The 25,065-nt window shown below is 44.4% G+C and overlaps 1 protein-coding gene across 5 annotated transcripts in view; it reads right to left on the reverse strand.

Annotated features, from left to right (window-relative positions):
• The window catches only part of EPN1 (epsin 1), a 60,688-nt gene that overhangs the window by 30,924 nt on the left and 4,699 nt on the right, over window positions 1–25,065 (reverse strand). For all 5 annotated transcript variants that reach the window (XM_033960629.1, XM_033960631.1, XM_033960627.1 and 2 more), the window contains exons 2-3: window positions 17,614–18,109; window positions 15,095–15,344 (exon numbers count right to left, since the gene is read on the reverse strand). In XM_033960629.1, the coding sequence (XP_033816520.1) occupies window positions 15,095–15,344; window positions 17,614–17,841 (478 nt within the window). In that variant the 5' untranslated portion in view covers window positions 17,842–18,109. The remainder of the gene's footprint in view (window positions 1–15,094; window positions 15,345–17,613; window positions 18,110–25,065) is intronic.

Genomic DNA, 25,065 nt, shown 5'->3' on the forward strand with positions numbered 1-25,065 from the left:
GCGACCATCCGCTGGTATAGCAGTGGTATTCAACCCAGTCCTCAGGGACCATCTGGCCAGTCGGGTTTTCAGGATATCCGCAATGAATATGGATGACAGACTTTGAAAACCCGACTGGCCAGGTAGTCCCCGAGGACTGGGTTGAATACCACTGGTCTTTAGGACGTGCTTCTCACCACGAGAGACACATCCTGTAAGCAGTCAGCTGGCACCTCTCCCTCCTCGGGTATCTCGTAGCACACCTGGAATCTGCCATGGCACATAGTTTGCAATACACTGCTTTAAACAAATAAATCCACCCCCCCCCAAAAAGTATATCATTGAGAACAGATGCTAAGATAGTCTCCATGCTACATCCTAGTCTATAACCAGATTGTTGAGAGGTGGAAGGCTAATATATTTTGTCAAGACTGAATTGGAGAAAACCAATCTTAGTTCTATTTTTGCTCTCAGTTCAAGTTTAGTCAATCTTTGATATACTGCCCAGTCTGGGAGCTTTTATGGCCGTTGACTAACGCCTATGATCAGAATACTGAAAGAACACCATTCATAAACAGTACAGGGAACGCAGAGGTAAGATAATACCATGCAATTAACAGTGATCCATCTACACCCATTGCAGTGTGCCAGAAAAACAGGGAGAAAAAAAATTTCCTCACCGATTTGCTGGACTTCTTTGAAGGTGTGAATAAACATGTGGATAAAGGTGAGCCGGTTGATATAGCGTATCTAGATTTTCAGAAAGCGTTTGATAAAGTTCCTCGTGAGAGGCTCCAGAGAAAATTAAAGAGTCATGGGCTAAGTGGAAAAGTTCAGTTGTGGATTAGGAATTGGTTATCGGATAGAAAACAGAGGGTAGGGTTAAATGGTCATTTTTCTCAATGGAAGAGAGTAAACAGTGGAGTGCCACAGGGGTCTGTACTGGGTCCGGTGCTATTTAACTTATTTATAAATGATCTGGAAATTGGAACGACGAGTGAGGTGATTAAATTTGCAGATGACACTAAACTGTTCAAAGTTGTTAAAACGCAGGCGGATTGTGAAAAATGACAGGCGGACCTTAGGAAATTGGAAGACCGGGCGTTCAAGCAGCGGATAAAATTTAATGTGGACAAATGCAAAGTGATGCACATTGGGAAGAATAACCCGAATTACAATTACCGGATGCTAGGGTCCACCTTGGGGATTAGCGCCCAAGAAAAAGATCTAGATCTCATCATAGACAATACAATGAAACCTTTCACCAATGTGCGGCGGCAGCCAAAAAAGCAAACAAGATGCTAGGAATTATTAAAAAAGGGATGGTGAACAAGACTAAGGATATTATAATTTTTATTTTTTTTTTTTTTTATTTATTTATTCAATTTTCTATACCGTTCTCCCAAGGGAGCTCAGAACGGTTTACATGAATTTATTCAGGTGCTCAAGCATTTTTCCCTGTCTGTCCCGGTGGGCTCACAATCTACCTAATGTACCTGGGGTAATGGGGGGATTAAGTGACTTGCCCAGGGTCACAAGGAGCAGCGTGGGTTTGAACCCACAACCCCAGGGTGCTGAGGCTGTAGCTTTAACCACTGTGCCACACACTCCCCTCCCATAATGCCTCTATCGTTCCATGGTGCACCCTCATCTAGAATATTGCGTTCCATTCTGGTCTCCTTATCTCAAGAAAGATACAGTGACGCTAGAAAAGGTTCAAAGAAGAGCGACTAAGATGGTAAAGGAGATGGAACTCCTCTTGGATGAGAAAAGACTGGAAAAGTTAGGGCTCTTCAGCTTGGAAAAGAGAAGGCTGAGGGGAGAGATATGACTGAAGCCTACAAAATCCTGAGTGGAATCGATTTTTCACTGCAACAAAAATGACAAAGACTAGGGGACACTCGAAGTTACAGGGAAATATTTGTATGAAATTGCAGGGAAATACTTTTAAAACCAGGAGGAGGAAATCTTTTTTCACTCAGAGAATAGTTAAGCTCTGGAACGCATTGCCAGAGGTTGTGGTAAGGGCGGATAGCATAGCTGGTTTTAAGAAAGGTTTGGACAAGTTCCTGGAGGTACAGTCCATAGTCTGTTATTGAGAAAGACATGGGGGAAGCCACTGCTGGCCCTGTATTGGTAGCATGGAATATTGCTACACTTTGGGTTTTGGCCAGGTACTAGAGACTTGGATTGGCCACCGTGAGAACGGTCTACTGGGCTTGATGGACCATTGGTCTGACTCAGTAAGGCTATTCTTATATTAAACACCAAAAGCATCTTGAAATAAAAAGAACTTCAGTTTCTTCTTAATGCCTCTAAGGCAATGGTCTCAAACGCAAACCCTTTGCAGGGCCACATTTTGGATTTGTAGGTACTGGGAGGGCCGCAGAAAAAATAGTTAATGTCTTATTAAAGAAATGACAATTTTGCATGAGGTAAAACTCTATAGTTTATAAATCTTCCCCTCCCCCCCAAAGGCCTGCATGTTCCCCCCCCTTCTTTGCGGTGACTTCCAGCTTCCCCCCTGGCCTCCCGGTCTTAGTTTCAGCTAATTACCACAGCCTGCGGAGTGCATCGCCAGTGCTGTAGCATTCCTCACAGGCTGCCATCGGCCTCCGCAGCACGTTCCCTCTGCCGCGGTCCGGCCCCTGCTCTGACGTCGGGCAGGATCACGGCAGATGGAATGTGCTGCTGAGGACGATGGCAGCCTGCAAGGATCGCTACAGCACCGGCGATCCTCTCTGCAGGCTGCGGTAATTATCTGAAGGTAAGTGTGGGAGGCCAGGGGGGAAGCCAGAGAACATTGCAAAGAGCGGGCAGCACTAATACAAACACTAGTACAGACTGCGGGCCGCAAAATAGTACTTGGCGGGCCGCGAGTTTGAGACCACTGCTCTAAGGAATATTCTTCATGAAAGGACGACGGTATAGTATTTCAGAGGGTGGGACAGGCAAAAGTAAATATCCTGTCCTCTGAATTTAAATGTCTTTGTGCTGCCAGATGAAATCCTCAAGCACACACCTCCAAGTCCCTTCCAAGGAACTTCACAAAATTCAGAACCATGACCCCCATCCTAAATTTCCATTTCACTTTTTCTGTAGTGATGTACTAGGACGGGACTGAGCAGAGTTCAAACATGTAGCGCAATTAAAATATAAATAAAACTGTACATCAAAGATGTCTCGAAGAGGGCAGAGGAAGGTCACCGCTGAAGATCTGAGGCTTGTTTTCTTAAGGGTATTTAAATGTTGGAGATACTGCCGACCTAGAGGGGGAAAAAAAAAGCTTGCTGGGTTTAGAATATCTTCATGATTTTCTCCTTTTGGGGTTTTAGGCCTTTTTATTTTCCCCATTATTTGCTTTTCAGTCTCTTTGTGGCGGCAACCACATGATTGCAGCCAAATAAAAATACATACAATCTAAACAGACAAGACTGATAAACAGGATATCATGGATGCAGTTAAGGGGAACGGTTAATCAGCTGGCTGGGTTGAAGGGCAGAGGGGAGTACAGGACAATCGAGCCATTGTGACCTCACTGGTGAGGTTGACTCTTATTGGTGGAATGAGGCATTATGACATCACAATCTCAGCTCTGCTTCCCAAAGACTGAAACTCTTCACACTTCTACTGGGAATTGTTTCTATAGCGCTATCAGACGAACGCAGTGCTGTACAGAGTCACAAAGAAGACAGTCCCTGCTCCAAAGAGCTTACAATCTAAACAGACAAGACTGACAAACAGGATGTCATGGAAACAGTTAAGGGGAACAGTTAATCTACTGGCTGGGTTGGAGGGCTGAGGGGAGCAGGGACAATCAAGCCATTGTGACCTCACTGATGAGGTTGGCTCTTATTGGTGGAATGAGGCATTGTGACATCACAATCTCAGCTCTGCTTCCCAAAGACTGAAACTCTTCACACTTCTACTGGAAATTGTTTCTATAGCGCTATCAGACGAACGCAGTGCTGTACAGAGTCACAAAGAAGACAGTCCCTGCTCCAAAGAGCTTACCATCTAAACAGACAAGACAGACAAACAGGATATCATGGAAACAGTTAAGGGGAACGGTTAATCAGCTGGCTGGGTTGGAGGGCAGAGGGGAGTAGGGTTATGGATTGAAGGCTATAACCAAAAAGGTGGGTTTTCAGCCCGCTTTTAAACAAGGTAAGGGAAGGGGCTTGGCGGACAAACTCGGGTAATTTATTCCAGGCATAGGGGGCAGCTGGATAAAAGGAACGAAGTCTGGACTTGGTAGAGGAGAAGAAGGGTACAGCTAAAAGCAGCTTATCTGAGGAACAGAGTTCTCTGGGAGGTGTATAAGGAGAGAGAAGAGAGGAGAGATATTGAGGGGCAGCAGAATGAACATCAGAGTGGACATCTTGGGCTGGAAGGGGCTTACCGAGTCTTAGTTTGGTGGTATTTATGACTCACAGGGAATTGGTTTACTTTTCACTTTGCTCACCCCTCCCCTGTTATCTCTGACTTCCCGCAGAGGGTACAAAGGTTGACTAGAGGTTCCGATAATAGCTAAAGGTGGGAGGAGATGACACAGGCAGGGACATCTCTGACGAACAGGGTAAGGTATGCGGGCGAACATGCAGAACGGCAAAAGAGAGGTGCATTGTCAGAGACGGAAATCAGACCCTGGCCCTTCCCCATGTAGGTCTAAGAATGGTAAATTCTGGACTTGCTTAACTGGTCTTGAAACAAAGGAGCTGAAGGCTGAACACGGGAGCGCCCCTCTATCTTTACCTCGTCTTCCTCAACAGGAAGCTAACATTTCTATGGGAATGCATTTAGAGCTTACCACAGCACCAAAAATAAGAACTGGAATCTCCATAAAAGAATTTTAACTAAAAGTAATTTTGGCTCAAGGGAAGTAGCTCAGACATGTCACCTAAACAATCCAAGAGGCTCTTCAAACTAGGGCATATGTTATAGAGAAAGGTACTAGGGGAGGGCAAGGTTATAGAACATCATATCCCCAATGAACTGCAGAGCTTGGGTTAAACAGCAGCAGTGGGGTAGTGAGGGTAGGAGGCACCTGGGACAGTGAAACGTCCCCCCCCCCAACCACACACTCCCTTCCCATACACACTCCATACCTCTTTAAATCTTCGCCAACTCGAGCAGCTTCTTCAGCCTCCTGCTCATGCCAGCGTTAGCTTTCCCTCTGACATCACTTCCTGGCCCCATGTCCCGGAAGAAATTTCAAGAGGTACGGGGAGCAGGAAAGTGAGGGCATGAGCGTGGCATGGGAGAGCAGAGAGGTGCCCCCACCAAGGATGGTCGCCCCCCCCCACCCCTAAACAAAAATGACAAAAACACAGGGTTGCAAGAGAGTACTAGGGATCATCTCCCTACATAAGCTGTGGGCTCCAACGGTACCTCTAGTGCAGGGATCTCAAAGTCCCTCCTTGAGGGTCGCAATCCAGTCGGGTTTTCAGGATTTCCCCAATGAATATGCATGAGATCTATGTGCATACATTGCTTTCAATGCATATTCATTGGGGAAATCCTGAAAACCCAACTGGATTGTGGCCCTCAAGGAGGGACTTTGAGATCCCTGCACTAGAGGTACCGTACTGTTTGGTAGGCAAACCAAACAGATACAAGTTTTAAGTAACTCACGCAAACCTGCAACACAAGATTCTACCAGTTCCTCAGGTAACTGGTTCCAGCTCTAGCCAGGAAGTTCTTCCCTAACGCCTAACCTGAATTTAAGCCCTGATTTTACTTAGGTTCTACCACAGGAAGTTGTGGCTCAGCTGTTTGGGAAGAGTGAAGTGGGTGGGGTGGAGTAGGGCGAGGTCAGAGTCCTTAATTGTCTGCCAACATGCAGAAAGACGGATCAGCAAAATAGTTGCAGGTCACACATATCATAATATCTAGAATGTAATAAAAGGTATCGAATGGCAAGGAAGAAAATTAAACAGTGCAAACTTCTGTAACTATATAGAGGTCTATTGTTGTTAGGTACCATCGACTCGTGTGTTTTGTGCTAGTCTGGAAAGGTCCTCCAGTGTCATACCCAATGAATTAACGTAGATTTTAAAAAATGCCTGCCTCTACATCTAGAAAGGACTGCAGCCAGTCTGCTGCCTCCTTTCTCACCTCTCCTACTTGCCCCTCTCCTTCTCTCTCTCACACATATCTTCCCCTCCTTCCCTCATAGAAACACGATGGCAGATAAAGGCCAAATGGCCCATCTAGTCTGCCCATCTGCAGTAACCATTATCTCCTCCTCTCCCTATTGGCTAAGGATCTTAACATTTGCATCTCCTCTTCCTATAGGCTAAGGCTCTGTGCGCCTACATTGTGAGGTCACAGAGCTGCCCATCCGCAGTAACCATTATCTCCTCCTCTCCCTATTGGCTAAGGATCTTAACATTTGCATCTCCTCTTCCTAGAGGCTAAGGCTCTGTGCGCCTACATTGTGAGGTCATAGAGCTGCCCATCCGCAGAAACCATTATCTCTTCCTCTCCCTATTGGCTAAGGATCTTAACATTTGCATCTCCTCTTCCTATAGGCTAAGGCTCTGTGCGCCTACATTGTGAGGTCATAGAGCTGCCCATCCGCAGTAACCATTATCTCTTCCTCTCTCTCTAAGATATCCCACATGCTTATCCCAGGCTTTCTTGTATTCAGACACAGTCTTTCTCTCCACCTCTTCTTCCGGGAGACTGTTCCATGCAACTACTTTCTGAAGAAAAGTATTTCCTCAAATTACATTGGAGCCTATCACCTCTTAATTTCATCCTATGCCCTCTCATTGCAGTTTCCTCTCGACTCATGCGCATTTACATCACGTAGGTATTCAAACATCTCTATCATATCTCCCCTCTGCCGCCTTTCCTCAAGATTATACATATTGAGATTTTTAAGTCTGTCCCCATACGCCTTATGACGAAGACCATGTGTCATTTTAGTAGCCTTCTTCTAGACCAGGAGTGTCCAACCTCGGCCCTTACCAGGTCAGGTTTTCAGGATTTCCCAAATGAATATGCACGAGATCTATTTGTACACAATGGAAGCAGTGCATGCAAATAGATTTCATGCAAATTCATTGGGTAAATCCTGAAAACCCGACTGGATTGCAGTCCTCGAGGACCGACGTCGGACAACCCTGCTCTAGACCGACTCCAATCTGTTTATATCTTTTTGAAGGTACGGTCTCCAGAATTGCTGTCTCATGAGATTGGGAGCTGAAAGTCAACAGGTTCTAATGGTTCGAGAGCTCCATGACTGCACAGTTCAGCTGGAAGGCCTGGAAGTGGGTAAGGAAACTTGACAGAGAAGTCATATGCTGAACGAGAGTGCAGAGATGCCAAGGAATGCCCATTCAGAAGAGAGACATGTGCCACCCCAATAAATGAAATTGAAGGCCAATGAGTGAGGTTTTGCTCACAGGAAGCAGGATTAAATGTATACATTTGAAATTGTGGTGAAGGGACAGTTCATAGAAAACTCGGCGAAAGACAAAGGCGCGCGCCGACAACTGAGCGCAAGAAAATTACAGTTTTTAGGGGCTCCGACATGGGGTTTTGTTGGGGAGCCCCCTCAGTTTACTTAATAGAGATGGCGTCGGCGTTGTGAGGGGTTGTAACCCTCCACATTTTACTGTAAACTTAACTTTTTCCCTAAAAGCAGGGAAAAAGTGAAGTTTTCAGTAAAATGTGGGGGGTTACAACCCCCCACAAAGCCCCCACAACGCGGCGCAATCTCTATTAAGTAAAGTGAGGGGGTTCCCCCCCACACCCGTCAGAGCCGTAAAAACAGTAATGTTCTGTGGCGTGCGCCTCCGCGCTGCGCTCAATTGTCTGCGCGCGCCTTTGTCCCGGCGCGCTTTGGACCCGACACCGAAGGGACAGACGCCCAAGGAAAAATGCATTTCCGTATCATAGATGACATGTTACATAATTTTAAACCTAATTATTTCAAGCACTTCTTTGAAAATGTATTTATTAGCTTCTTTTTTTTTTTTTTATATATAAACAAATCTATGGAAACAATTCAACTGTGTTAAAGGTTCATAGACAACGGCGCGAAAGACAACTGAGCGCAAGATGGAGGCGCGCGCCGAAGAAAATTACAGTTTTTAGGGGCTCCGACGGGGGGTTTTGTTGGGGAACCCCCCCACTTTACTTAATAAACATCGCGCCAGCGTTATGGGGGGTTGTAACCCTCCACATTTTACTGTAAACTTAACTTTTTCCCTAAAAGCAAGGAAAAAGTTAAGTTTTCAGTAAAATGTGGGGGGTTACAACCCCCCAAACCCTCCATAACGCCGGCGCGATGTCTATTAAGTAAAGTGGGGGGGGGTTCTCCCCCACACCCCCCCCATCGGAGCCCTAAAAACAGTAATTTTGAGCGGCGCGCGCCTCCGCGCTGCGCTCAATTGTCTGGGCGCGCCTTTGTCCCGGCGCGCTTTTGACCTGACACCGTGTTTAAAGATCCCTCATCTGGCAGTATCTCATCATTTAAACCTGATCACACACACAACCACCTCAGCACACAACAGATTCTGCAAAATTGTTTAAAACCTTGATGTTCTGACTAAATATTAGAGCTGAAGTTTAGATGTCACTTCAGTAATGTCAACACACAGTCCCTCCACTACAAAACTTGTGCAAAAACACACTCAGAAACTTACTCTCTCTTAATCAGTCCTAATTGTCATAGTTTTAGGTTTACCCTATTTTATTTTATCTACTTATAGTAGACCTTTTCAATTTGTAATATTGTAAACCGCCCAGATACACGTGATGGTCGATATATCAAGCCATGAATAAACTTGAAACTTGAGTTAAAGAGCGTTTGTCGGTGTCACGGAGCTTTCCACCGCCTGCCTCTCTTCTGCCTCCCGTTCGTCATCGCTTCTTGGGCCCCCGCTCGGCTTCTGGTCCTTATTCCTTGCAGGGCCTCTAGAGCAGTCCTCTCCCTCATCTGGCAGAGTCCAGGTGGCCACTTGGGCTGGAAAGACTGACTGGAGTCAGTTTCAGCTTGCACCGTGCCGGCTGCTCCTCTTCCTTAGAGCCCACTGCTCTGTCGGCAGCGAAGTTATGGCGCTCCATTGGACCGAAATGAAGTTTGGACTGGAACTTATTTTATGTCATCTTATGTCTTCTTACTCTGCTGCATTTGTTTCATTTTCTGCTTCTTTCTTTCCAATTCTTTATTTGTAAATGCAACTTCTATATTTACTTTATCTTTCATTCAAATAATGTTTTCTCCTAGGCCAGGGGTAGGCAATTCCAGTCCTCAAGAGCCAGAGCCAGGTCAGGTTTTCAGGATATCCACAATAAATGGATTTGCATCTCTAGGAGGCAGTGCATGCAAATCCATCTCATACATAGTCATTGTGGATATCCTGAAAACCTGACCTGGCTCCGGCTCTCGAGGACCGAATTGCCTACCCCTATCCTAGGCAATTTACCCCTCCCTTTTACAAAACTGCGATAGCAGTTTTTAGCGCAGGCCGGCATGCTGAATGCTCTGCGCTGCTCCGGACACTCAGAGAACTCTCCTATGAGCATTGGGAGCAGCGCAGAGCATTCAGAACATAAGCAATGCCTCCGCTGGGTCAGACAAGAGGTCCATCGCGCCCAGCAATCCGCTCACGCGGCGGCCCAACAGGTCCAGGACCTGTGCAGTAATCCTCTATCTATACCCCTCTATCCCCTTTTCCAACAGGAAATTGTCCAATCCTTTCTTGAACCCCAGTACCGTACTCTGTCCTATTACGTCCTCTGGAAGCGCATTCCAGGTGTCCACCACACGTTGGGTAAAGAACTTCCTAGCATCCGCCGGTCTGCACTATAAACTATTGCAGTTTTGTAAAGGGGGGGTAGATTGTGAGCCCATTTGGGACAGTAAGGGAAGTTCGTGTGCCTAATGTTCTAGTTTTTGTAAACTGCTGAATACTTACGTACAAGCGGTATATCAAATATAAGAAATGCAAATGCAAACAGCCTTACGAATGAAAATGTAGTACAGGAAATACTCCTGTATACCTCCTAGTGAAACCCCCCCCCCCATAAAACAACCAACTGCAACAGAATCCTACATCTTACATGTAAACACAAACAAACCCTCAACAAGTGTGAAACAAGGAACCACAAACCAGTAATAAAAATGAAACCAAAAAAAAACCCCGTAAACTTAAAAGAAGTTTGACTTTGCACTTAACATTAACAGAGAAATTGAAATTCAAAATGCCAGAGATGTGCATTTCCAAAAGCTAACAAATTCCAGTTAATAAATGCAGAATAAAATACAGTGGTACCTTGGATTACGAGCATAATCCGTTCCAGGAGCATGCTCGTAATCCAAAATGCTCGTTTATCAAAGCGAATTTTCCCATAGGAAATAATGGAAACTCGCTTTGATGTGTTCCCCCCCCACTCCCCGAGAACCGGCATTGCTCTCCTCAAAGGCCCCCCCCTGCGATCCGGCACCCCCCCGACGCGATTTGGCATCCCCCCGCCACGATCCGGCACTCCCCCCCCCCCCCCCGACGTGATTGGGCACACACCCCCGACGCTTCTTACCCTCATCTGGGCACCCCAAAGATTGGCCTTCTCGACTGCTCAAGGCCCAGCAGACGAGGAGGCCGATCTTCGGGGTGCCCAGATGAGGGTAAGAAGCGGCAGGGGGGGTGCCCAATCGTGTCGAGGGGGGTGCCGGATCGTGGGGGGGAGGGTGCCGGAATGTGTGGGGGACGCTCGTAAATCGAGCCATGCTTGGTTTCTGAGGCACCGATTTTGCAAATGTTTTGCTCGTCTTGCAAAACACTCGCAAACCGGTGCACTCGTAAACCGAGGTACCAATGCACTTATTTCTCTGAGCATTTTCTATTTCTTTTGGTCCTGGAGTCTCTCTTTTGCCTTTGTTTTTTGTCTCCTATCCATGAATCATTTATTCTCCCCCTTGTCCACCATCTATCTTCCCTCTGCATCCCTGTCTTTATCCCTCTCTCCACATTCTGCATCTCCCCTATGTCATTTCCCCCTTTCAACATTGTCTTTGAGTGGCCCTATTCCCTCTCTTTCCAGCACTGCTCCTTTTTGCCCTATGCTCCCTCGAGGCCCAACATCTCTTCTGTCTCCCTATCCCTTCTCTCTCTTTTCCCTTCCTCCCACACCCCCTACCCTGGGGCCAAAATCTCTCCTCCCACCAGCATATTACCTGGGTCCAGAGTCTCCTCCCTTTCCTCTCCTCCCTGGGTCCAGTGTCTCCTCCACTCAGTCTTCTCTCCTTTCCTTCTATTCCACACACACACACCCTCCCCGCTGATCCAGCATCTATCCCTCGCTCTTCCAGTGAGAAACAGAGGCAGAGCTAGAGAAGAGCGTATTCAACGGACTAACGAATGGCTCCGCAAATGGTGCATAGAAATGAACTTCGGATTCCTGAACCACGGCGAGACGCTCCAGGGACTGCAGGGACCAGACGGACTCCATCTGACCAGAAGAGGTAAAAATGTATTTGGACATCGATTAGCCCGCCTACTCCATAGGGCTTTAAACTAGATAAGTTGGGGGAGGGTACATACTTATATCCCAGAGCAGTAAGAAACCACCCTGAGGAGGCAAGTGGCATTCACACTACCAAGTCTAATGTAAGTACCAAGGATACCCACAATATTTCAGGGAGAAAGATCACTGATAATTTGGGAGCCACACTAACTCATAAGGGAATCTCTTCACAGATATGGAGGGCTATGTATGTTAATGCACACAGCTTGGGCAATAAAATTCTAGAATTAGAGACTGAGATAACAAATGCCGATCTTGACGTGATAGCGATATCCGAAACTTGGTTCACGGAATCGCATGGGTGGGATATGGTTATACCAGGGTACAACCTACTTCGTTGCGACCGAGTGGGTAAATTGGGAGGAGGAGTAGCACTATACACTAAGGAAAGCATCAAAACCACCAGAATCACAGATATTAGATACACCGGGGAATCCCTCTGGGTGAACCTGGCCAGAGGGAAAGAAAAATGCCTATACCTTGGTGTGATATATAGACCTCCCAGGCAACAGGAGGACAAAGACAGGGAATTAATCGAGGACATAGAGAACATCACACTGCGCGGAGACTCAGTAATGTTAGGAGACTTCAACATGCCAGATGCAGATTGGAACACACTCTCCGCGACTACGGGTAGCAGCAAAAGAATATTAAGCTCCATAAAGGGTGCACGTCTCAAGCAATTGGTGTTGGAGCCCACCAGGGACCAGGCATTACTAGATCTAGTCCTCACCAACGGAGATAGCGTCACGGAAGTCTCAGTAGGAGACACACTAGCCTCCAGCGACCATAATATGGTATGGCTCAACCTTAAGAAAGGTTTCCCTAAGACAAACACAGCAACAAGGGTTCTCAACTTTAGAGGTACAGACTTCAACAGCATGGGAGAATTTGTCCAGCAGGAGCTACATAAACAAGCAAAAACTGAAAATGTGGAGGACATGTGGTCGTCTCTGAAGTCCATACTACACGAAGCAACAGACCGATACATAAAGATAGTAAGTAAACGCAGGAGAAACAAAAGACCCCAATGGTTCAGTAAAGAAATTTCAGACCTAGTTAAACAGAAAAAAGATGCATTTATCGCCTACAAACATTTAGGCAGAAAGGGAGCGAAAGAGGACTATCTAGACATATCTAAAGCTGTCAAAACAGCAGTCAGAGAGGCCAAACTCCGAATGGAGGAAGAGCTAGCACGGAAAATTAAGAAAGGGGATAAATCTTTCTTCAGCTATATTAGTGACAGGAAAAGAAACAAAGATGGGATAGTACGCCTGAAGCAATCGGACGGTAACTTTGCAGAATCAGACTCTGAGAAGGCAGAATTACTAAACCAATACTTCTGTTCAGTATTCACCCGAGAAGAGCCAGGAGTTGGTCCACAGCTGCAGACGGGAGATAACCAGAAAGACCCGTTTCAAGATTTTGAATTTACACCCAGTAGCGTCTACGACGAACTATCAAGACTCAAAGTAAACAAAGCCATGGGACCAGATAACCTACATCCCAGAATGCTAAGGGAGTTAAGGGAAGTCCTGGCAGAACCATTATCTGTTCTCTTCAATCTTTCCCTAAGCACAGGAAGGGTCCCCTCGGACTGGAAAACCGCCAACGTAATCCCACTCCACAAAAAGGGCTGCAGGACAGAGACAGCAAACTACAGACCAGTGAGTCTCACGTCTATAGTGTGTAAACTCATGGAAACACTGATCAAACAGAATATTGACACAATCCTAGACGAAGAAAAACTGCGTGATCCACACCAACACGGGTTCACCCAGGGTAGATCCTGCCAATCTAATCTGATTAGCTTTTTTGACTGGGTTACTAGACAACTGGATGCCGGAGAGTCACTGGACGTAGTGTATTTGGACTTCAGTAAAGCATTTGATAGCGTCCCTCATCGAAGATTACTGAACAAGCTGAAATCGATAGGATTAGGAGACACTCTAACTACATGGGTTGGGGATTGGCTGAGCGGCAGACATCAGAGGGTAGTGGTGAACGGTACGCCATCCAAAGCATCGGACGTGATAAGTGGAGTGCCGCAGGGCTCGGTCCTGGGTCCGATTTTATTCAACTTATTCATAAGAGATATGACGAAAGGACTTAGAGGAAAGGTATCACTGTTCGCCGACGATGCCAAACTTTGCAACATAGTAGACAGAAGCATATTACCTGATAATATGACACACGATCTACTGCTGCTGGAACAATGGTCAACTACTTGGCAGCTTGGCTTCAATGCTAAAAAATGCAAGATAATGCACCTGGGAAAGAGAAACCCGCGTAGAACTTATGTACTAAATGGTGAGACCTTGGTTAGGACCACAGCGGAACGCGATCTAGGAGTGATCATTAGCGAGGACATGAAGGTAGCCAATCAAGTGGAGAAGGCTTCCTCCAGGGCAAGACAAATGATGGGGTGTATCCGCAGAGGTTTCGTCAGCAGGAGACCTGAAGTTATGATGCCATTGTACAGAGCCATGGTGAGGCCTCACTTGGAGTACTGTGTTCAGTTTTGGAGACCACACTACCGAAAGGACGTGCTGAGGATCGAGTCGGTTCAGCGAACAGCAACCAGGATGGTCTTGGGGCTCAAGGATCTCACGTATGAAGAAAGACTAAAGAAATTGCGGCTGTACTCACTTGAGGAAAGAAGAGAACGAGGAGATATGATTGAAACATATAAGTATATCACGGGACGCATCAAGTCAGAAGATGATATCTTCCGGCTCATGGGACCCTCGACCACCAGAGGGCATCCGCTGAAAATCAGGGGAGGGAAGCTCCATGGAGACTTCAGGAAGTATTTCTTCACCGAGAGAGTTGTGGATCATTGGAACAGACTCCCACTCCAGGTGATAGAGGCCAGCAGCGTGACAGATTTTAAGAGAAAATGGGATACTCACGTGGGATCTTTAAGGGAGTAAACTCAGGGGGGGGATACTTGGAATGGGCAGACTTGGTGGGCTATAGCCCTTTTCTGCCGCTTTTTCTATGTTTCTATGTTTCAACTCCAGGGTCAATCACTTCTTACTATACATACATCTCTTCTGCCACCTAGCAGAGCAGCACCTCCTGCATCTCTCCATCCCCAAGTCCATCACTTCTCTCCTCCCCCCTCCCTTTCCTGGTTCCAGCATCTGTCCCTCTCCCTCCCTCCTTGCGGTCCGTCTTTCCATCACTAATAGCTACACTGCATTTACTAAATCTAACTGCTTCGAGAATTTGGGCCTTCCTTGTGAGCATCGCTGTTTCCATAAGGGTAGAAGTTGCATCAGAGGGTGGGACTTGCAACGGGAAGCCCCAAGGCAAGCATATTTAGTAGATTCAGTGTGGTTACTGGCAGTGATGGAAAAAAGTTAAGACAGACTACGGGGAGGGAGGAAGGAGTGAAGTGCTGGTCCCAGGGACAGATGTAGGCATCTGGAGCAATCAGCCTGCCCCAGATAACCAGGTAAGAGTTGGGGCTTACAGCTGGGGAAGCCTAGCCTCCAATACCGGGCGCCAGTGGGTTCTACGCAACCCCTCCCCAGGTTTGAAGAACAGAGGTAAGTAGCAATTCCCTTACATGTTGAGGTTTGTGCCAGTTTCTCCTTGGTCTTCAGCGCATGCGCTCGTTCCTCCTTCAGCCTCTCGTCATCCTTCAGCAACGACACTAGCTGCTTGGCCTTCTCACGTACGTTGACACCCTGATCCTTTCCATCGCGGTCCACATACTGGAAGTCCTTCAACGTCTGGATAGCATAGATATTCTCCTTGCACTGCTGTGCCACACGTTCAGAGCCAGTCTTGATCAGGTATTCCATCAGAGTCATGGCCTAGAGAGAGTGAAAGGGGAACAAGAGGGTGGTGAGGAAGGGGAAAAAAGGAGACACGACGACTGGGACTTTTTATGGCCCTATGTCGAGATCCTATACAATGGGGGGACCTGCTAAATGGAAGGCTACGAATGCAGCTTAAAATGAGGCTTGCCGAGTTTGCAGTACCTGGGCAGAGAAGACAGAGATCAAATGGTCTGCAGAATCTTCCTCTGTCTCGACAGTATTGTAATTGCCATCAAGTTTTTGTTACGTGTAAGAGTGTGATGTCACCAATGCCTTTCCACGCTTTGGCCTCATCGCTGGCTATTATAAAAGTGTTCATAATGATGGATTTAATTTATGTTTTGCAGGAGTTTCTGAAGATTTATGACATTATAAATCTTTATGCTCCTTTCAAAAGAATTATCAGCAAGTGGACTGAAATTACAATCTGTGTCTAAGCAAAACTTTGGAGTTATGACCAACTGTGATGCAACCTTTCAATGGATCTAAGGCATAAAAAGTGACATTTAAAAGTTAATCCTTCCTTTTTTATTTTTATTTACACATTGTAATTAAAACTTCCCTATCAACTAGTACCTTTCGCCTCTAATAAGTCTTAATTTGTCATAGTTTTAGTCTTACCCTCCTCTTTTATTTCAACTAAATCTTAAATTTTATTTGATTTTTCTAGTTTTTAATATTGTAAACTGTCCAGATACATGTGATGGTTGGTATATCAAGCCATAAATAAACTTGAAACTTAATAAAATTCAGGTAGGGTATGATAGGTGGATTTAGATAAGAAATTACATCTTGCCTGATAATTTTTTTTTTTTATAAATCTTTATTCATTTTTAATTCTTACATCAAGTGATTATACATAATAAAAAAACAATTTTCACATATCACTTGAATTACAATCAAATATTCTTGTAAGATAAAATAAATACCCCCCCTTTTTATCAATACTCCTATTTCCATATGATATACATTACCCTCCCTAACCCCAAATATAAACTATCCATGTGCTAAGATATCTGATCATTAGAGTAACTAGTCAATGGTCCCCATATTTTTTAAAAATTATGAATATTCCCTTGTTGTAACGCTATCATCTTTTCCATCTTATATATGTGGCAAACTGAATTCCACCAAAATGTATAATTTAATTTAGTATAATCTTTCCAATTTTGAGTAATTTGTTGCATGGCGACCCCTGCTGTACCAAATAATATAGTGTCATATGAGAGTCCTGATAATTTTGCTATTTCTTTATTCCCACCAGACCAGGCCAGAACAAGTGGCCAAACACAACCCCCTAGTTCTGGCCTGGTACGGGTGCTAAGGAAGAGGTCTGTTCCTTTCCATATATTTCTTCTTGTAAAGTCAACTCACCTCAAGCTTATATGGTGAGGCAGAATATGAAATATTGTAAAAGTAGACTACCACCACCTCCTCACACTAGGGTCTGTGTCAACGTCTACTTTAGCAGCATTCCCACGACTGCCCAGAGGGGAAGATACTGGGCTCCGAGGACTGAACCCAGGTCTCAGGTGTGGCAGGGACCAATGTTACTCTCAAAAGACATATGGGATCCTGGTAACTCCAACCCTTCAATGTCCCTTGAGAGCCAACAGCCCTGAAACAAAGAAGTTAAATTCACACAGTCCCCCCCACTCCCCTCTCCCAACCCCCATAGTGCTCCCATATGTTTTTCATTACAAGATCTCTTTGGAATAATCTCCTGTTAGAATTGAGACACCCGACATCTTTGCTTTCCTTTCAGAAGCAACTAAAAGGCTATTTGTTGTTTCAGTAAATTTTCTTCTGAGATTAAAATAGCAATTTTGTGTTATAATGGTACATTCTTTACTGACAATGTATGCTTTTATATTGTTTAATTTTCACTTTTTTTTTTTTTTCTAAATATCTTTATTCATTTTTACATCTTACAAGTGTATCAATAATTGGCAATAGAGATTAAATACATCACTTGAATTTCTATCATATTTAACATTAATATATAAAATTTAACCCTTTCTCTCCGACCCCAATCATAACATATGCAAACAAATATATCCTATAAAATATTCTTTCCTACTGATCCAAACATTACAATAATTTGTCAATGGCCTCCATATATCTCTTTAAATTTTTATAATTTCCTTTTTGTACGGCTATTGTTCTCTCCATCTTATTATAATTTTTACATATGTTTTGACTACAATCCACTTTGATTTCATAGATACTATGGGAGAAATATTTTGTTACACATATTATTTACCTTGTAGACGTGACGCCAATTCTTCCCGTGGTCATTCAACCTCTTCCAGATCATACTCATGATCTCCGAGAATGCCACCACATTGTAGGTCAGGTCAGCGATCTCCGACATCAGTGAGCTGGAAGGGCCCCAAGGGTCATTGGAGGTGGCTTCTCGCACCTTGATCTCTGCCTCCGAGTAGTTATGTACAATGTTCTTCATTTGCCGCCGCAACGAGGAGGTCGACATGGTGGCAGAAAGGTCCCTGTGGCAGCGGAGAACTCAAGAAACCAAAGAAAGACCAAATGGACAGTTACCAGATCCAAGACTTCCTGCAGCAAAGAGATGCGAGCAAGGGCTCTTTTACACGCGTTTCTTATGACCTGCAAATTATCCCTTAAGTTTCCTCATGAGTGGTCTGTTCCGTGAAAGGTACTTATCACATCCTTATCTGAGTGTCTACAAATCGGCCAGGTGCCAGCATGGCAGCAAGAAGGCAGGGGCACTATAGCCACATCTGAAACCGAAAAGAAAAAATGTGAAATAATATTAATAAAACACTTTTACATTTGATTAAAGCCCCTCCCTCCAAAGTCCAGGGGTAGGGAACTCCGGTCCTCTAGAGCCGTATTCCAGTCGGGTTTTCAGGATTTCCCCAATGAATATGCATTGAAAGCGGTGCATGCAAACAGATCTCATGCATATTCATTGGGGAAATCCTGAAAACCCGACTGGAATTCGGCTCTCAAGGACCGGAGTTCCCTACCCCTGCTCCAAACCTACGAGTAGAGATTCAGGTGTATAGGATTCCCTCTCTGCCCCCTACACGAGGGTTTTGAAGCCACTGAAGTCCCTTTTTTCAAAATACCAATCTGAATTTAAGCTCCACAGGTTGCTATCCCCCACCATAATAAAGCTGTGCTATGTATTTAAACACCAGTCATTCCAGTGCAGGCAATAGGGGTAGATCTTATCTACATACACACAACACACCCTCAACACACTTTTTGAAGCCAAATATTACATAGCCCCTACGAATTGGTTGGATGCTAATAAACTAGCCTTAAATATTCATAAAACCAACGTGATGCTCTTTCCATGGAAGGACTGTAGCACACCGCTTATACCAGGGGTGTCCAATGTCGGTCCTCGAGGGCCGCAATCCAGTCGGGTTTTCAGGATTTCCCCAATGAATATGCATGAGATCTGTGTGCATGCACTGCTTTCAATGCATATTCATTGGGGAAATCCTGAAAACCCGACTGGATTGCGGCCCTCGAGGACCGACATTGGACACCCCTGGCTTATACCAATTTCTATTAAAGGCATTCCATTGCAGATATCCCAGAACATTAAGATCTTAGGAATAATATTTGACAATAAATTATCATACCACGACCATATAAGCCAAGTGGTTAAATCTACTTTTTTTAGACTGCGCCAAATTCGTTCCATCGCCAAGTTCTTATGTGCAAAATCCCTGAATGTTCCAATACATTCTCTAGTCATCTCCAAAATTGACTATTGTAATGCCTTATTTAAAGGCTTGCCGAAAAAAGAAATCAGACGTCTTCAAATTATTCAGAACGCCGCTATTAAATTAATTCACAAAGCAAAAAAATTTGACCACGTCTCACCTTTACTTAAGGAGGCACACTGGCTACCCATTGCACATTGCATTCTATTTAAAATATGTTTGCTCACTTTTAAATCATTAATATTTCAAACCCCCGCCTTTATTTTTAGAGTTTTAATTCCTTATACTACTTCCAGAACACTGAGATCTCAGGATCAACACTTATTGGCCATTCCCTCATTGAGAGTCATTAATACGAGACGTCTTACTATTTTTTCAGTGACTGCTCCCCAGTCTTGGAATGATCTCCTACTCTATATAAGAGAAGAAAAGAATTTAGATAAATTTAAGACTAAGCTTAAAAGTTTCCTTTTTAATGATGCTTTTAGTGAATAAATGATCCTTTAATATATCTTTATCTTATATTTCTTTTTTTCATGCTTGTCTCCCCTCCTAATGTTTTTACCTTCATATATTAAACTTAATACAGATTGTAACCTTTAAATAATCTTCCTGTTGTTTCTATATTGTATTTATGAATTTTTTTTTTATTTGTTTTTGAAATATTGTATGTCTATGTAATAATTTACCTATGTTTTTAGATATTTGTAAGCATTTTGTATATCGCCTAGAATGTAGATTAGGCGATTAATCAAACTATATAATAAACTTGGAAACTGGAAATAAGTTTCCAGAACTCTGACAATGTTGTTAGCAAGCTGATAAAACCCTCTCTCCAATAGCCTGCACCACTCCTGCCAGATGCTCTCGGAATCTGCCTCAAATCCCCTCCTGGTGGGATGGAAAAACCTGCAATGTATGGACATATCTTTAGAAACTGAAAATCCAAATGCACCCTGTGTCAATAAAAACAAACCGGCAAAAATCAAAGCAGAGAGCACTATGTTTACTTATTAAATTCCAGCTTAGAAGGGGTGAGCTCGCCCAGTCCGGTCTCTCTGGGGCAGGTCGATTTCCTCCCTCCGTTACCAAACAGGGGGGCCAACGCTCACAGCTGGGTGCTAAAGCCCACAACACAAAACCCCAACAACTCAGAAAGATAAATAAGCGAAACTGAAAAGAAATCTTATGCGCATGTTAACAATGCAAAAGCAAAGGGAGGAATGTGTCTGACAAATGCGCGCAATGGGTTTGTGGTAAGCATGCTGCATACACTGGCATCGTTACATAATAGTTGGACTAGGTCAGACCAATATACTGCTTCTAGCAGTGACCAACCCAGGTCCCAAGTACCAGGCAGAAACCCAAAGAGTAGCAAAAATTCCAGAGCTGAGATTGTGATGTCATAATGCCTCTTTCCACCAATGCCTAAGAGCCAACCTTATCAGTGATGTCACAATGGCTTCACTGTCCTATATTTGGCTCACATGAGAACATAAGAGCTGCTGTACTGGGACAGACCGAAGGTCCATCAAGCCCAGTATCCTGTTTCCAGCAGTGGTCAACCCAGTTCCCAAGTACCAGGCAGAAATCCAGAGTAGCAACATTCCAGAACTGAGATTGTGATGTCATAATGCCTCTTTCCACCAATGCCTAAGAGCCAACCTTATCAGTGATGTCACAATGGCTTCACTGTCCTATATTTGGCTCACATGAGAACATAAGAGCTGCTGTACTGGGACAGACCGAAGGTCCATCAAGCCCAGTATCCTGTTTCCAGCAGTGGTCAACCCAGTTCCCAAGTACCAGGCAGAAATCCAGAGTAGCAACATTCCAGAACTGAGATTGTGATGTCATAATGCCTCATTCCACCAATACCTAAGAGCCAACCTTATCAGTGATGTCACAATGGCTTCACTGTCCTATATTTGGCTCACATGAGAACATAAGAGCTGCTGTACTGGGACAGACCGAAGGTCCATCAAGCCCAGAATCCTGTTTCCAGCAGTGGTCAACCCAGTTCCCAAGTACCAGGCAGAAATCCAGAGTAGCAACATTCCAGAACTGAGATTGTGATGTCATAATGCCTCATTCCACCAATGCCTAAGAGCCAACCTTATCAGTGATGTCACAATGTACTGGGACAGACCGAGGTCCATCAAGTCCAGTATCCTGCTTTCAACAGTTGTCAATTCAGGATACAGGTACCTGTCAAAAACTCAAATAGTAGCAATATTACATACTACTGATCCCAATATTTTTCTGCACATTTAAATATTATATTATTAAACATTTAAAAACACTCACATTTAAATGCAGAAATTCAGCACTTACAGTTCTTTCCTCTCGCAAAAAGACGACAACCAAACCTGCAGTTTAATGTGAGAAATTGACAAGTCTTCTGAACACCTTCAACGCTGCCCCTGGCCTGGGGCAGAAGAGCTGATTTCCTTTCTCCTTCACAAAACAGGTAGGCTGGGTGCCTGGGTAAAAGCAACAGCAGCTCCGATCTCAACACAGCAACCAGGAGGGAGCATTTGATGATGAACAGAACAGCGGCAGATAAAATTTAAACCCATAGGAACAGACATGCCTGGCCATCTCTTTCCAGGCACAAAAAATGATAAGTCACTAATTAACACGTCCTGCAGATATTACTTCCACCTTGGGTAGTGAATGGTGACGCGAGCCAACCTTGCCACTCGCGCAGCAAGATGAAAAGATGGATGGGAAACCTCACCTGCTCATTTGCACAGCTGTCACCCCCAGCACAGAAAGTAATACACTTCCTTAGGCAACAGGAAAAGGCGGACAAACTTAGGGTAAATATTGAGTCAGAGACCCATCCGGTGCCTTCCTGCTCTGGAGAAGAGGAAGGGGAGAACGCTAAGCTCCAAGTCTAAACTAGTGTGTCTCAATTTTTTTAGTTCTGACGCACTAAACAGAGCAAATGTTTTTCATTTTATAACTGAAATTATAAAATTGCAAAACCAAAAAAATCTTATAACACGAGAGTTATTTAAAGTTCTTTAAGCTATGTATGCGTAATTGTGACAGATAGAATAGAATTGCTAATCAATGCGATAGATGTGCATGTTTGAGCGCAAATTAACTCAAAACCTGGCTCGATAGTCGATAAGCAAACACGCATTTCATCATCCACCATCTGCAGTCGTCGGTTTTTTTTTTTTAATCTATCAATTTTAATAAACATTATCATTTTATACAACTAATAAGAAAAGAGAAAAAGAAAACCCAAAATTTTTACAGATATTGAAGGATATTCCTTACAATATTACCCTTTTATCTCCTCTAGTCCACATAACTTCTGTTAGAGCTGAAAATCCAAGTTCGCAAAGATAAGAAGATCCAAACGGTAACGAAGCCTTGATTGCTTTGTTGCTCAAGTTAGGATAACTACTGCATAAAAAATAAAAATAAAATTAATTGCCGTTAGTTTTCAAGGACCAATCGCATCAATGAATGATGCTTGCCTGGGCGGTTGCTCCTTATGCATCGACAGACTCGGGTAACATGTCATCTATTCTAGTGTATACCTATTCCGCGAACAGGACCCTTAACCCTCATTCCCCTGCAATAAACCAACCCCCGCTCTCCCCCTCCTTTCTCCCCCTCTCTCCCTCCCCTCCTTTGTTGCTCTCTCCCTCCCTCTTTCCGTTCAATCCTGTAACTCCGATAAATTTCTGCTAAAATGTTCCAACATTTCCTTCCTCGTTGCTTGTAACTCTGACAAAATGTTGTAAATCCGTGTTCAGATCGGATATTAATTGATGTGAACCGCCTAGAACTCATTGGGTATGGCAGTATACAAGAACATAATAATAATAATATAAAGTAAAATTCTGGAATCTCTCATGGCACACTTGGAATCTCTTCGGGGCACACATTTTGAGAGACATTGGAGTAGTTGGTGCAAAGAGCAGAAGTTTTTACAGGCAAGCTCCTCTCCGAGAACATAACGATTCTTACGAGAAAACCCCTGGATCTTGGTTTCTGCTCAGGATTTTCGGTTAACCGCACTGATGCCACAGTCGGAGCCGTGACCTGAAGAGACTGGCTTTTAAGAGGGCCTGAAGCAGCTAAAAAGCCTGGGAACGGCCTGGAAAACGCAACAGCAGCATAAAAAAATCAAGCGAAGGAAATGTTTGCCAGCTCCCTAGGGGAAGGAAGTTAGTGTTAACCAAGTCCTGGACTTCTGCCTGTCTTGCTCAGTAAGAGGCCAAAACTGCAAAGTCAAACACCTCCCGAGGCACAAAACATTTAGAAATGTGACATTTCCTTCCTCCTGGATGGATACAATGAGCAGACAGACCTTCAAGGGCACTCTCAACCCCCGATCTCTACGTTTACCCCTTACTCTACCTCCCTTTTATCGCCGAGGCCCACCATGCCCCTCCCAGGCTTTACCCCTCACTCCCCTATCATCACTGAGATGCTCTGTGCCCATCTCAAGCTTTACTGATCTCACTGTACATTCTTCCTTGACATATGATGACACACAGGAAAGCGACTCCCTCCCCAGGGTCAAATGCACTGCGATAGCTTTCGTATTTTTTCTCAGCTCAAAACATTTAGCAGAAGAGAGAAGAGGAACAGGTTGAGCAAGAGGTTGAGGAAGAGAGCATAGGGACTGTGAGGAAACGTATGTCTCCGAGAAGGGAGAAGTCTCTCCTTTCCACATGCTCTCACTTACAGTCCACAGCAGGAAAGCCCATGTTTTCCACCCTGCCTGAGAATCCAGGCCAGTCATCAAGACAATTTAAGACCAGGCTCACCAAGAAGGGAACCCATTTTCCAGGCAGCACCATACCAAAGGCTGTGTTGCCAAAGAAACCACCTCTGTCAATTCCAGACTCCATACCTTCTGTCTTGCTGTGTTGTATGCCCGGAACAAGCTGCCCAAATCCCTCCGGCAGGCTCTAGCAGTGTTCAAGTCCAAATTAAAAGCTTTCAGCTGCTCTCACCTTAGGTTCTGCATCCCCAACCCTATATGTCATGTATGTCCATCCAAGTTAGACTGTAAGCTCTTCCGAGCAGGCAACATCTATTAAATATCAAAATATCCAGCGTTGCGTACGCCTTTCAGTGCTATAGAAGTGATAAATGGTAGTAGTAGTAGAAACCACCCCCAGACCATCTCCTTTCAACAACAGCGGTGCCGGTGCGCAACCTGTACAGGACGCAAGTACAACTTTGTATAATCCTGTACTGAACCCTTTAAGACAGTGTATCGTAAACTGTATGCCATGGCACACACATGTGCGATGGAGAGATTCCGGCGAGGAGGAGAGGCACTGGCGCCAGCTGACTGCCTACAGGAAGTTTCAAGTTTCAAGTTTATTAGAATTTAATATACCGACCATCAAGCAAATATCTAGCCGGTTTACATAAAGTTTAAAAGTTTTTCTAAAATAAATGGTACGAGTAATTAAAAAAAATTAAAATTAAAAAAATAAAATTAAAACACGTAGTGAACATTAATGACTTTAACATGACAAACTGGATAGTGAGGGCAAGAAGGGGAAGGGTGGGTAAAGTTACATTGTAGAGAGAAAATGGAGATAGAAGGGTTAGGTTATAACAGATAGGGTGGGGGAATTGTAAGTGATGTGGAATAGTATGTAGAAGTATGATGGTGAGGAGAAATTTAAACGGAAGAAAAAGCGTCTAGGAATAGGAAAGTTTTTAGACTTCTTGAATTTTTCAAGATGTTGTTCTTCTCGAAGCGGTTGTGGAAGGGAATTCCACAGTGTCGGGGCAGATACGGCAAAATTTATTTTTCGTGTGTAGTAGAATTCTTTTATAGAGGGAATTAGCAGGAAGTTTTGATTAGTAGATCTCAGAGTTCGAGAGGAGTAGAGAGGAATAAGTAATTTGTGAAGAAATAATGGTAGGTGTGAAGTGCTTCTTGTGGCGAGAGGCACATCCAGTAGGCAGTCAGCCAGCGCCTCTCCTCTTCTTGCAAACCCCCCCCC

The sequence above is a fragment of the Geotrypetes seraphini genome, chromosome 10 (genome assembly GCF_902459505.1).
Source record: "Geotrypetes seraphini chromosome 10, aGeoSer1.1, whole genome shotgun sequence".
NCBI lineage: Eukaryota > Metazoa > Chordata > Amphibia > Gymnophiona > Dermophiidae > Geotrypetes > Geotrypetes seraphini.